Source organism: Chinchilla lanigera, unplaced genomic scaffold (assembly GCF_000276665.1).
Source record: "Chinchilla lanigera isolate Chin_1 unplaced genomic scaffold, ChiLan1.0 scaffold00034, whole genome shotgun sequence".
NCBI lineage: Eukaryota > Metazoa > Chordata > Mammalia > Rodentia > Chinchillidae > Chinchilla > Chinchilla lanigera.
In genome coordinates, this window is record NW_004955435.1 from 21207125 (window position 1) to 21220338 (window position 13214).

Below are 13214 nucleotides of genomic sequence, written 5' to 3' on the forward strand. Positions count from 1 at the left end.
TATGTAATGATTTAGCATTGTCATGTTATTTACTTTCATTGGTGCCCTACTTTTTCTACCTGTTTACTTGCTTGCTCTTCTTGATGTTTCATTTCTACTGTTGTTCTTGAAATTGCAGTCAGATTTTTCTCTGTGTAGAATATTTTTAGTACTCTTTGTAATGCTGGCTTGGCACTCATGAAGTTGTTCAGTTGTTCTTTGTCATGAATGTATTTTATTTCTCCATTGAATTTGAGGGATAGTTTGGCAGTGTACATCAGTCTTGGTCGGAAGCTGCTCTGTCTCAGGACCTGTAATACTTCGCTCCAAACTCTTCTCGATTGGATGGTTTGTGCTGAGAAGTCTGCTCTGATTCTGATGGGCATTCCTTTATAGGTAATCTGTTTCTTTTCTCTAGCAACTTTTAATATTCTGTTCATTTGCTGGAGATCTGGGAACTTGACTATTATATGTCTGGGTGTAGTTTTATTTTGGTTGTGGTTCGTTGGAGTTGTATATGCCTCATTTACCTGTATATCAGGTTCTGTTTCCATGCTTGGGAAATTTTCTGCTATTATTTCTGCCAATATTCTTCTTATGTCAGTTGTGTTGTCTCCTGCTGTTTCTTTGACTCCTATAAGTTGTACATTATCCCTCTTTTCCTCATCTTGGAGCTGTTGAATTCACTTTTACTGGATCCTTATTGATTTTACAAGATCCTTTCTTTCATGGTCACTAGGTGCCATGCTGTCTTCAAAGTCTGAGATTCTATCTTCAGCTTCATTCAAGTGGTTTTGGTAGCTTTCAATGGCAGCTTTGTTTTTCTGGAAGTCTCTTTGAATCTGGTTCATGCGTTCTAAGTCCTTTCTATATTTTTCATTGAATGCTTCTGTCCCTTGCCTTTGTTCTTCTATTTTCTTATATGTTTCTTCTTCAGACTTTTTGAGAAGTTCCTTCATTATTACTGTCTTTTCATTTTTTGCTTGAGAGATTATCTCTGATCTCATCTATTCTATGGCCTTATGGAGTTGTTTCTTTACTTCCATTGCAATAATTTCAGCTATTTCAGGCATGTGCTTACCAAGTTCTCTTATGTCGATGTCTCGTGGACTTGTCCTGAGTGGGTGGAGTTCTGTGATTGTGTTTTAGTCCTTTGTTTTGTCATGTTTGCTACTGGATGCAGAAAGCTCAGTTTTCCTCTTCAGTAGCTGCACAGCAAAGGCCACTACTGTCCCTAGTTTTCCTGTTGGTCAGTTTTGCCCCTGAGTGACCCCTGAGAAGCGCTACTTAGCCTTGGGTTTTCCGGTAGTTGTTGATTTGTATCTAGTTACTCCAGGTCTCAGACACAGTCATTAGTGTCAGCTGATGGCACCGTGTGATCCAGTGTTCCCTTGCAGATCAGGGCCCATGCACGGCCCAGACTTGGGTTGCACTGGTGTGACAATCCCGGTCCAGTGGACCTATGTGCCCAGGCTGTTCAGGGTACAGCAAAACCCAGACACAAAAGGCAGGGACGATATTTTGTGAGCCACCTGATTCTGTGTCTCCAGTCATTTCAGGACACATGCAGGAACCAGATGCAGGCTGGATGGACAGCAATCACAGACTGCCCATGCCTGCAACCCCTAGGGGGTCTGGCTGCAAGTAAAGGGTGGACTTGAACTGCTGTACCAGCAACTCTTGGAGCACTCGCTCACTCGGTGCAGCGAGCGTGCAGGGAGGGCCCACACGCAAACCCCAGTGACAGCAGTCCCCAGGGCTTCTGAGTGAGTACCTCCTATCTGCCGGGGATGCATGGAGGGCAGAGACTCAGACTGTAATGACAATGGAGTCCTCGGTCACCCGCTTTGCTCCCAGAAAGTAGATAGGAAATACCTGGCTCTCTCCGCAAGTTTCAGCTGGGAACCATGGCAGTGGGAGTAAAGCACAGACTTGAACTGTGGGACCAGCAGCTCTTGGAGCACTTGCTCACTCAGTGCAGGGTGCACCCAGGGAAGGCCTGCACATGCACCCCAGTGACAACATTCCCTGGAGCTTCTGAGTGAGGACCTCATATCTGGCTCTCTCTGCAAGTTTCAGCTGGGAACCATGGTGGTGGGAGTAAAGCATGGACTCGAGCTATGGGACCAGCAGCTCTTGGAGCACTGGCTCACTCAGCACAGGGTGCAGGCAGGGAGGGCCGGCACTCGCACCCCAGTGAGGGAAGTCCCTGGGGTTCTGAGTGAGGACCTCCTGTCTGTCACAGGTGCATGGAAGGCAGAGACTGCACTGAGTCATTTATTACAGGAGAGGATGGAGGGGGGTGAGGTCAAGGTATGCTTGTATGCATATGCATATGTAAAATTTACAGGCTGGTGGAAAGACCCAGGATAGAGGGCAACAGCAATGACATGGGGGACTCCTGCGGTAGACAAATGGAACAAGATCAAGAACATGTGTCAGTGACTCTAGATAGATGGGAAGAGAGAAAATTTCTTAGTTTAATAGGAGCAGCAAGGAGAAGATGGGAGGCTCAGTGCAGATGTAAGGGAGAGGTCTTGATGGTACTGAATGAATGTCTCAAATTTTCAAGTGAAGCATGAGGAAAAGTCAGCAACTGAGATTGGGCAGGGAAGACACAGGATATTTAATATGGATAATAATAGAACAGTCATTTCAGAGTGAGGGAGAAAGTACTGTATACTAGAGAAATATAGCAGCTTTGCCAGCTTTGACACATTATTGGAAATTTTGAGATTGTTAATTTAAAACAAAACTGTATGTGTGCCTCAGTGATCTTTAGCTGCTCAGAAACAGACATGAAAATGGTAGGTCATGAGCTCATCCTGGGAGTTTTGCAAAATGACTTCATACAAGGAGAGAACACTGAAGGAATAAAAATGCATAAATAAAGGATTAACAGTAATTGGGACCATGTAGTCTAAGCTAACAAATGGCAGGGATAAGAATGGGTAGAAACTGGAGGGATCCATGTGTTGAAAGTTAGGATAGAGTTGAAGAAGTGCTGTTGGGGGCGCAGATATTAGGTTATAAGAAAGGAGAAAACAAGAACTCTCCAAGGTTATAGAATGGGAGATCTCAAGGCTGGCAGTGGTGAGGTCCATTGGATAGTGCATGAGTGAGTGACTAAGGTAGGGTGAAGGAAAGGACCATGAGAGAAGTGAGAGACCAGGAAGAAAAGCATGGGTCACAAGAAAACACAGTGCAAAAGAGGAAGCAGAAAGGCAGGTAATAGCAGCAGCCCCTCAAAACTGTCTAAGCAGAGAGCATCCTGATGGACAGGAGGGTCTTGCCAAACAGGGAGGTATTTTGTGGCAGTATCGGGTGTCAGAGACATAAACTCTCAAATTAGCTCTTTTGGTTTAGACTTGATGTTCTGTACATGATATTCTCATAGTTGGACTTTGTACCTACATGTTGTCTACAAGGAGAAAACTGTCAGTCAAAGCTGATACAGAAATAAATTAGTAAATGACTATGCAAATCATGGCTGTCACTGTCATTATTGTTAACATCATTGTCATCAATATCATTATGTTTCTATTTACTGAGTTATTACCATATAACAGATATTATATATTGTTAAGTCTTCACAACTACTATGGGTAAAGTATTATCTTCAGGAGGAAATAGGCTTTGACAGGAGGAAAGGATAACAGTTGAATCTCAGAGCTAGTAGTGGGTGAAGCCAGGCCAGTCTGCCTGTATACCCCAACTCATTTAGGTGAGCCCATAGAGCCTGAGCTAGCGCCTAAGTCTGACCAGTTTGCAAGGGTGCTGCAGGGCACTTTAACGCAGGCTGTGCCCCAAAGCCTCATACACAAGGCCCTTCACAGCAACTAGGTTGAGAGCTGGCCTTGCCACAGGGAAGTCTCTATTTTTCCATCAAAATCCACCAGAGATTCCACAACAATAGTATAACTGTCTCACAACAATTTGAAATCAAATCCCAGGGTAACCTCTGGATCTGAAAAAGGAACTCTTCTAATGTTTAACTAGAAGACTAAATGTTTATTCATTGATGCATTCATGCATATATTTTGTCATTTCTCAGATATTTACTGAATAGAGTGAACATTTTTAAACGTGTGTTTTCAGAGAGGTAGGCTGAGGCTAGCAGGGGTACTGGGGGTGGGGGAAATGAGGAGGAGGGCACTAAGAGGAAATAAAAAGGACAATGATACATACATATATATAAATTTTTCATGATGAATGTATTTAGGAACATACACTGTATTATATTACAAACCTATACTAATAAAAATCTTTAAAAGTTGGTGTTTTTGTTGTTGTTGGAGTTCCATCAGTTCAGGAGTTCTTAAGCCCTTCCTTTTTCTTTTTCCTTTTCTGTTTTTGGTCTTTTTTAAAGACAGGGTCTTGCTATGCAGTTCAGGCTGGGCTTGGGCTCACTCTGTAGCCCAAGCTGGCCTCAAACTTGCCATGATCCTTCTGCTTCAGCCTCCCACTACTGGTCTGTAGGCCCTTTCTTTCATGAGTTTTCTTGAGCTCACAGAGAGAGGAAGGTTAATCAAAAATTCAAAGGAAGTGGTAAATTCTAGTGGCACAGTCTTGTAATGGAATATGAAAGGTGCTTTTAGACATCATCTTTTAAATTTGACCTCAGAAAACAACCTATAAGATAGATAATTGTATTCACATTGTGTAAACTACAACACACTTTGTCCTAAGACACACAGCAGTGGTAGAGATATAAACTGGTTTGACCAGAAACCCTAAATCTCCTCCTGTGGCTCTCTTGCTGATCTCAGCCTCTGATGCTCTCCAACCTCTTTTCCATGCTTGTCTGCCCTCCTCCTCCACTGTCTTCCCAGCGCAGAGTGATCCTTGCTGGGTGCTCGTTGGTTTCTTGGGCGAGCTCCTTGTCTCTCACTGCTCTTGCTGCTCATGGTCTTCTTCCTTTCTTCCTGCCTTTTGATTCCTTTAGCAAGGTTGAGCTTGGGAAACTGGAGCAAAGGGTCTTTAAACCAATTTTCATGAACATTGAAATGTCTACCTCCCTCAACTTCACCAAAAGTATTATTAAAGAGGATTCCTACAAATCTTAATTCACTTCAAGTGTTCTTTATTATAAAATCATTATTATTGGAATATTGGAAAAAGCATACAGAATTTACACAATTCACTGTAATTCCACCACCTAAAAAATTCATGATGATATTTTGATACATTCTATAAAATTATTTTATGTATCATCTTTCACATAGTTGTCATTTTTCTCTCTAAGCAACTTGGTAAGTATCCTGCATTTTGCATTTCCAGTAGTGAGTGTTCACTTGGTACAATTTCAAGAAATATTGTCAGGTAAATGTCTTCCCACGTGGAGAAAAGATTCTCTGATGCAGAGATACTGCACAGTGGAGGACAGAAGCCGATAGAAGAATCTGGGTCCTCTTAGGCCAAAGGTTCAGGCAGTGGTGTTGTTGGTGGATTTCTGAACATGTTCCTTGCATGTTCCCTTCCTTCAGTCATCTGCTCACAACTTAAAAAAATCAGGGTAAACTCTTGCCAATTCAAGAGAAAAAATTAGGAGGGAAATATCTCAGAGGTCCTTCTCTCTACCATGTTTGGGGAACACATGTTCTCCAGCATCAGAAGGGGAGAGTCAAGTTCATTACAGAGTACATTTTCTTTAAAATGAAGTATGCACAGAAAACATCTGGATGCCTCCCACTGTGAGAAGGCTTTGGATAGGCACAGAGATTCCTTAACCATTTCAGCTATGCAGCAGATGTGAGGACTTGTCTCAATGGTAACTGAAAATAGTGTTAGCATTTCACTTAGTTAAGTAAGAAGTGTCATCTACCTAGAATCTTTAATCTCTAATTATTATCTTTTTAAAGGGAAAAGAAAAATTATCCGTCTATTTAAGAAGGGAACCTAGTTACTTGGAACATCAAAATATTTCAGATCATATATTTATTTGTAAATGACTTTCTGATGTAAACATTCAAATAAAATTAGTAAATATTCATTCACCTATTTCTCACTATGAATGGGAGGTAAGTTAATGGAGCTGATAATAAATAATTGTACTTCCTCTTACTCTTAGAGTTAATGAATATTATATGTGTATAATTTTGTGTTTTCTATGTGATTTATTATCACAATAATGTTAAGGACATGAAAAAACATGCTCGTGGATATTGTAACTAACTCGTATCATTACGTGGTTTGTGAGAAACTGGGTCTTTTCTGAGTGCTACTGTAGCTGCCTTTCAAGATGTGACTGTATCTCATATCTGTTCCACTGGTCCTAGATGGTGATAGACTGAGAGAAAGTATATGGGGTTGAAGAAATTTGAGAGACAAGTTAAACAGAATTAAAAAAAGATTTATTTTAATAAAACTCCTCCATCTTTGTTGGTTTTTTTTTTTTCTGGTACAGGGAATCGAAATCACGACCTCGTGCTTGCCAGGCAGGTACTGTGCCGCTGAGCTAAATTACCAGCCCCAAAACTCCTCCATCTTTAATCATCTACTATGCTGTTAAATCTCCAAGACTGTATATAATGCACAATGATTTGCAAATTCATTTTACTAGGTGGCCATTTTTTAAGTGCAGAACTGGGTTTTAATGGTGTCAGAACCCACCTTGGAAACAAAAGGCAATAGGAACATTTCTGGACCTAATGAATCCACCTCTATTAATTTATGATAAAGAAATTGTTCAAAATATTTCTGTGCTATAGAATGTATAGCTTATTCTAAAAATACAGAAATAAAAGTTGAATAACAGAGGAAAATTACAGTGACCAGTAGAATATTACATAAATAAGAATACATGAGGATACTGTGCTAGCGAGTAAAAATTATAATATATTTTAACTGAAAAAATTTGGAGTAGTTTTTACAATAATTGCAACTATGCAAAAGAAAATCCACAGAATGAAACAGAAAGGAAACATACTAAAATCCTAACATATCCTATAATTTCTTGTTAGTGCCTCTTACTTTATTCCATCTTCTCTTTCTCATTCCTTCTGTACCTCTAATGAATAGAAAATATAATGCATGAAATTTAATTAAGAACTTGTTTCTTTAGTGAGTTGCTATGGTACAGAAAATAAAAACTTAGGAATGTAGTATCGCTTTCACTTGACCAGGAATGCAATCATTAGGAGCCCACAGAATCTCCTGAGGTGCCACACTGCCATCGCAGGTGCAGTTCCTATTTCAAAGCATCAAAATATGGCTTTCTCTGTGTGTGATATGGTGGTAGCCAGGAAGCTGGGTCTGATGTGTCTCTGATGTCTGCCTTGTCCAGGATCCTATGTGGATGTGAAACATATTAGCGCCAAATCAGCCAATGGTATCATACCTCAAAAGGCCAGAGAGAGGCCAGAGAGAGGCATGAGGGTGTTTAAAATAATCTCAAGAGGTCTTATTCTGAAATATTCCTTCAGAGATTGGGTTATTTCTGGACAGAGAGGGAAGGACTGGAAATTAAGTCAGAGTTGCCTTGGGAATCAGTGGTTGATCGGCTCAGTACCTCTGCCTTTGGTGAGTTTTACTCCTTTCTCTGATCACTTGCTCACATTGAACCTCCAGATATTGTAAGCACTGTAGTTAGTAGGCCCATGTGATTGCTGTAGCTGGTAGATCACTAGCCACCATCACTGGCACTATGGGAAAAATTTCTGCGCAGTGCCCTACTGATGGTGTGCCCTGAGCATCGTTTTATGTTCATGGAGACACTTGAGGAAGGAAGAAATGGTGGTGAGGAACATAACCTTTTGACTCGGAGAGTTTTATATTTTAATTCCAGCTCCACTGCTGAAAAGAGCTCTTTGGCCTTGGGAAATTATTTAAGTTTTCATCAACTGAAATTTGGGAATAAATCTCTAACTCATAAAATCATTTCAAAGATTAAATAATATACCACATCAAGGACTAATGCAGTACCAAATAGTCAATAATGGTAGCTAACTATTATTAGCTGCTGTACTATAGCTACTTAAAAAATATTATCGTATTTTAAATATATGTGCTGCTTTAAAGTTTTCTAGAAGTCCATAAAAAGTTTTCGTTAATAAAAATCAAACCAATTAGGAAAGCACTACTCTGTTTTAGAGAAAAGCCAGCCAGGCAGTCATTTGTAATTTCTCCTGAATTGTTAGGTTTTGAATCCTTAGATCCAGCGTTCATGTTGATAGTATCCTCATTTCGATAATACAGCCTCAAAGAATTCCATTCAGTTAGTGAGGCAAGTTATTCGTTTCCTGAAACCACACGGGTTCCTCTAAACTGAGTTCCTGCTCTTCCTCTGTTTGATTTCTTAAAATAGTTTCTGAAGATTTTAACCACAACTGAATTAAAACTAACCAGCCTGTAATTTCCTGGTATGTCCCTATGGCCTTTCTTTTAAAACAAAACACACACACACAAAATGGCATTGCACTGGCTGATTTCCAGTATTGCCGGGTTTTGACCGGAGTAAGCTGGAAAATGTCTGTGAAAGCTGCTCTAATTTCTCTTCGTTCCTCTTGTGGAGGAGGCGATGGGTTGTTTGTGGCTTCACGATGTTGTGTTTATCAAAATTAGGCAGTTTTAATTTTGAATTGTTTTAAGAAAAAATTAACATATTCTTCATATTTTTCTCTTCAATTCTAATACACAAGAAAATGAGGCAACTTGTGCAACGTACATGAGCTACAAAGAGAACTCTTCTCTTCCACAAAAGATTAAGACTATCTGAAAAGGCCTAAGAAAGTAAGGACTAATTATTTCAACTCATAAATAAAAAAAACAGAATATGTTTGGGTTTGCACAAGTTTTTATAAAAAACGAAACATTCTGAACTCAGAGGCAAATAAGATGAGATTTAACCTAATTATTTAAATGGCTAATGACTTTTTGTATTAGTCGTCTTCATCTTTTTATGATGAATGCTTTCTTTTAGTTGAATTTTTAGTATAACTGAAATATTTTGTTTCATAATTGCTTTGGTTTTAAGATAATGTTCACAACTAATCTATAACATAACAGTTGGTGTTAATAGGAAACCAAATATAAGTGAAAATAAAAATTCAGATGCTGATTAAATAAATACATAATCCAGAACAGAAACCAGTCAATTTATTTTAAAATAGTAAAGAACACTATGAGACTGCATGTGGCTAATATATTGTTTCTATAAATATTTGGTTGAAGAAATGTTTGAGTTAATGACAGGCTGATAATGTAGAACTAAAAATGTAAAATAAGTGTTGAGATGATTATTTAAGAAAAATTTACTTCTAAACAGAACACTTTTATTTACATTTTAAAGTATGATAAAAATTTAATTTGGAATTACTGTGCAGAAGAAGCTATATTCTGATGTGCTAAAGTGTATTTATAGAAATAGAGCATCTTTCTTGATATATTCTATTTGGAAGTACTTAACACAGTGTTTCCAAACAGATAAATATTGTAAAATAGTTTATATTTATTTGCAACTAGAGGCCAGCATTTGTGCCCCAGAAATTCACATGATAAAGGGTTTTAAAAGTATTTGTAAAAACATCTTTAAAATATTAATGACATTAATTTTTAATAATTATTTTTATCATATTAATTAGCTAACAAGTTTCCTTGCAAAGCAGAAAGCACAAGCAATTTCTTGTTAAGTTACTGAACTTCAGAGTCTTAGATATCTTTACTGTATTTGGCAGCTGAATATTATTTACCATTTAGTTTTAAGAAAAATTTTGATTCAAACAGGATTCAATATATTGTTATACATTGTACTTAAATGTATTAAACAAATATAAATTATACTATTTATTTTTGCTCTTCATTTTTCCCTAATATTTTTTGTAATTACTGTTATGGGTATTTTAAGCTATTCATTTTTAAAAATTCAATTCCAAAAGTTATACACAGAAGTTACAAAACATTCTTTGAGTTGTACAGATGTAAGCAATGTACTGTAATTAGCATTTGAAAGGAAACATTTATATGAATTTCATGTTGTGGTTAAAAAGCTGAAGATTTAGTCACTCCCCTCCTCTTATAGGAATTACAGAATTTCATCCTAAGTTTAAGAAAGAAGAATGTGGATGAAGTCCTCTTTTCTTTTCTGTATTCATTTTCTCATGCACAGGACGATATCAGTTTTACATAGTTTCTATTTATTTTGCTTTCTGCCAAACTCCTGGCCGACAAGCATTAGCCTCAATTGTTGCAACTGACCTCTTGGGCAGTCTTGTTGAAAAGCACATAGATTACATCATCCCACATACGACTCCTTTCATCTTGCCTTACCAAAAGTACTTTCTGGAAAGTATTCCATTCCAATCGGTTTTCATCAATTTATTTAGCACCTACTCATATGGTTTTTGACTCAGGGATTTGAGGCTGGTGTTCTGGGAACCCCCTCAAAACAGACATTAAGTTAGATCATGCGATTGTTCGCTATTAATTGCTCAAAGACTTCTCTTTTTGTGTCAAATAATTTTTTTTAAAATATCTACAGTTCAAGCCCCAATTCCTTAGGAGTTTTTAAATTTTCAACAAGTAGATTAAATTATTTCCATATACTCAGAATCTTATAGCAATATTATGTAGCTCATAAATTGAAGAATTGCTGAGCAAAATACTAATTCAAGAATATTTTTTATATCATTGCATGCTTTACAAGATGTCCTAAACTGCCAGGATAGCGTATTTCTCTTTACTTAAGGTTTATTAACTGAAATCTGCAAAGTGTTCCTATTATAAGTAATAACTCCCTTATAATAATAGATGGTAAACAAGTAAATTGACACTCCAGCATGTTATTTATAGGTGCTGTGGAAAAGTGCAAAACAGAAAAGATGCAGGAATTTTCACAATACTCACAGTCTACTTTTCATAATTCAAGTTTCCGTATGACACTGGAGTTTAAACAGGCAAGAAGAGATGTTACTATACTATTTTCAAATTTTACAGTTTTTCTTCTGCCAACTCTTAATTTTCATAAATATTTCTTAAGGTACAATCATTCCCCTGTACACAATGGAAAAAAATCTTCAAAAGATGAATAACTATGCCATCAAATGTATCCATATAGAAATTTACTGAGTACAGTATGTATCATCCCAATAAGATGGTATATATAGAATCTCTTTGAAAAACATGAAACCATATTCTGTTAGCACAGAGTAACATTGTTAATATTGCTAATTATTATTATTATTCTACAATAATCTATCAAGAACACAGCTCAAGTAGGAAATGATTTGGGTGTCTTGAATAAAGTATTATTGGTGCATATTTACTTTTTCTTTCTCAACTGATTGATTTTACCTCTTTTAAAATTACAAAGAAACAACTCATGTGCAAATAAATACGTTTCATATATACACGTACACATACACACACATACATACATACACGTACACATACACACACGAGTGCATGCAAATACACATTACACATGCACATACAGAAGCATTTGGTTTTCCAAAATTATTTCAGCATGATTTGGAAAGTAAGAAAAGTATTTTTCATTCTGAGCACTGATCACAACTAATAGAGTTGAACCTGGCATTGCTTTGCTAAAAGTATTTAAAAAATATTACTCACATGCAAATATTAATATTTTGAAAATACTTTGATTGTTTTCCATAGGCAAATTAAAAGAGAAGTCCATATGTGAAGTAATGATCAAATGTATTATATGAAAATAGGATTGATGGATTGCTGGTAAAACAGTTACTTTATTATGAAGGTGCAGATGTGTCTGCTATTTTAGTAGCCACTCCTATTGAATATCAAATAAAACAATTTAAATAGATCTTGACTTGAAAAGATTTTTTTCCTTTTTTACATTTACTTGTCCTGACTCAGTTTCTTTAGTGGGTTACTTGCTTGGTAGAAATATAAATACACTAACATAAAACAATCTGGAGTACATGCCTTGAATATTATAATTTTCATATATAAGGAAACATTTTTAATAGATTTATAATAATTCCTCCAGCAGATCTTTGGAGAGATGTTTCACTAAGAAGCTGAGGTGATCGATACATTTGCCAGGTAACACTCAATAGTGGCTTAAGAAGAGATGTGCTCCCTGGAAGCTCAGCTGCATTTTATTCACTGCTTGCCCAATTTAGACAACCCACACGTCATGCGGTACCTTCTTTTCATTTTCTCGTCGTTGCTGGTCCTTTAATTTAACCTGGAGCAGTTGAAATTTCAGGAGTTTCCCTATCAATGGTAAGGTTAACTTCTCTCCACTATCCATAATTGTTTTTGCTGCAATTAACACCTAAGAAGAAACGCAATTATTAGAAAAAGTGACATTTTATAACCTTTGGCACAAACTGTCAGTGATGAAAAAATGAAAGGGTATTTTACTATAGGTTTTGTAATATTTGTCTTATTGTAAAGGTGCTTCATTGCTGACCAAGAAAAAAAGGGGGGAATGGGAAAACGTCCTGGTGTCATCAAACAGCATTTGATTGTCTGAACACCAGCTCATTTTTCCAATAGGGCAGACAGTGTGTCCTAACAGTGGTGTCAGACTCAGACTCCCAGAAAAGGGGAAGTGAAAGAGTCAGGCTTCCATTTTGGGATGGGCGACAGGTCACTTTCATGCTACAAAAAGTCTATTGTTTGGCATAGCTAGTAGCCTAAACTGTCAAACTTTGACTTACTAGGACATTATAAATTAAATAGGGCTTTATAATAGTGGAAATGACTATGTTAGCAGGCTTTTATTTCTTGGTGACCAAATTCAAATGAAAGATAAAAGTGGCTTGACACAGAGGCACCATATGAATGTTACCCGCCTTACAATTTAATGTTGATCCTTTTGGTATGCAGCCTAATTGGGGTGAAATAAGGTTATTGAGTTTTCTTTGGGTGACGACAGCCACTAGGAACATACAGCTGTATTGTCCAGATGTGTGGCACTGACAGCCTGTTTTATGACTGTGTTTTTTACAGCTTGTTTCCCCTAAATTTCACACAACTCTGTAACATCTGGGCCCTTTTCCTCGGAGCCCTATAAGCACTTTATTTACTGCAAAAAAAATAAAATCACGTAAAATATACTATAAAAGTTGTTATGTGTTTCTCTTTATTCATGTTGTCTCCTTAATAAAGTTCATGTCTGTCTGAAGGACTGTCACAGAAGTAATCTAACTAAAGTATTTTTTAAGTTTTGTTTTTAAGCTAGCATCATATTTATTTATAACCTCGAGATGAATTAGGTGTTACTGAAATGTTCTGACATGGTGCTTCTC

General features: G+C 37.2%; 1 protein-coding gene across 8 annotated transcripts in view; it reads right to left on the bottom strand.

Annotated features, from left to right (window-relative positions):
* The window catches only part of Spag17 (sperm associated antigen 17), a 218993-nt gene that overhangs the window by 144120 nt on the left and 61659 nt on the right, over positions 1–13214 (bottom strand). For 6 of the 8 annotated variants that reach the window (XR_001234871.1, XM_013516484.1, XM_013516485.1 and 3 more), the window contains exon 4: positions 12104–12235. The exons of 1 other annotated variant lie outside the window; for it this stretch is intronic. Coding sequence is in view for 5 of the 7 variants with exons in the window: in XM_013516484.1 (XP_013371938.1) it covers positions 12104–12235 (132 nt within the window). In the remaining 2 variants the exon portion in view is untranslated. Of the gene's footprint in view, positions 1–10821; positions 10847–12103; positions 12236–13214 lie in introns of those variants that run through there. One more of the 8 variants, XM_013516488.1, reaches the window with a different exon arrangement.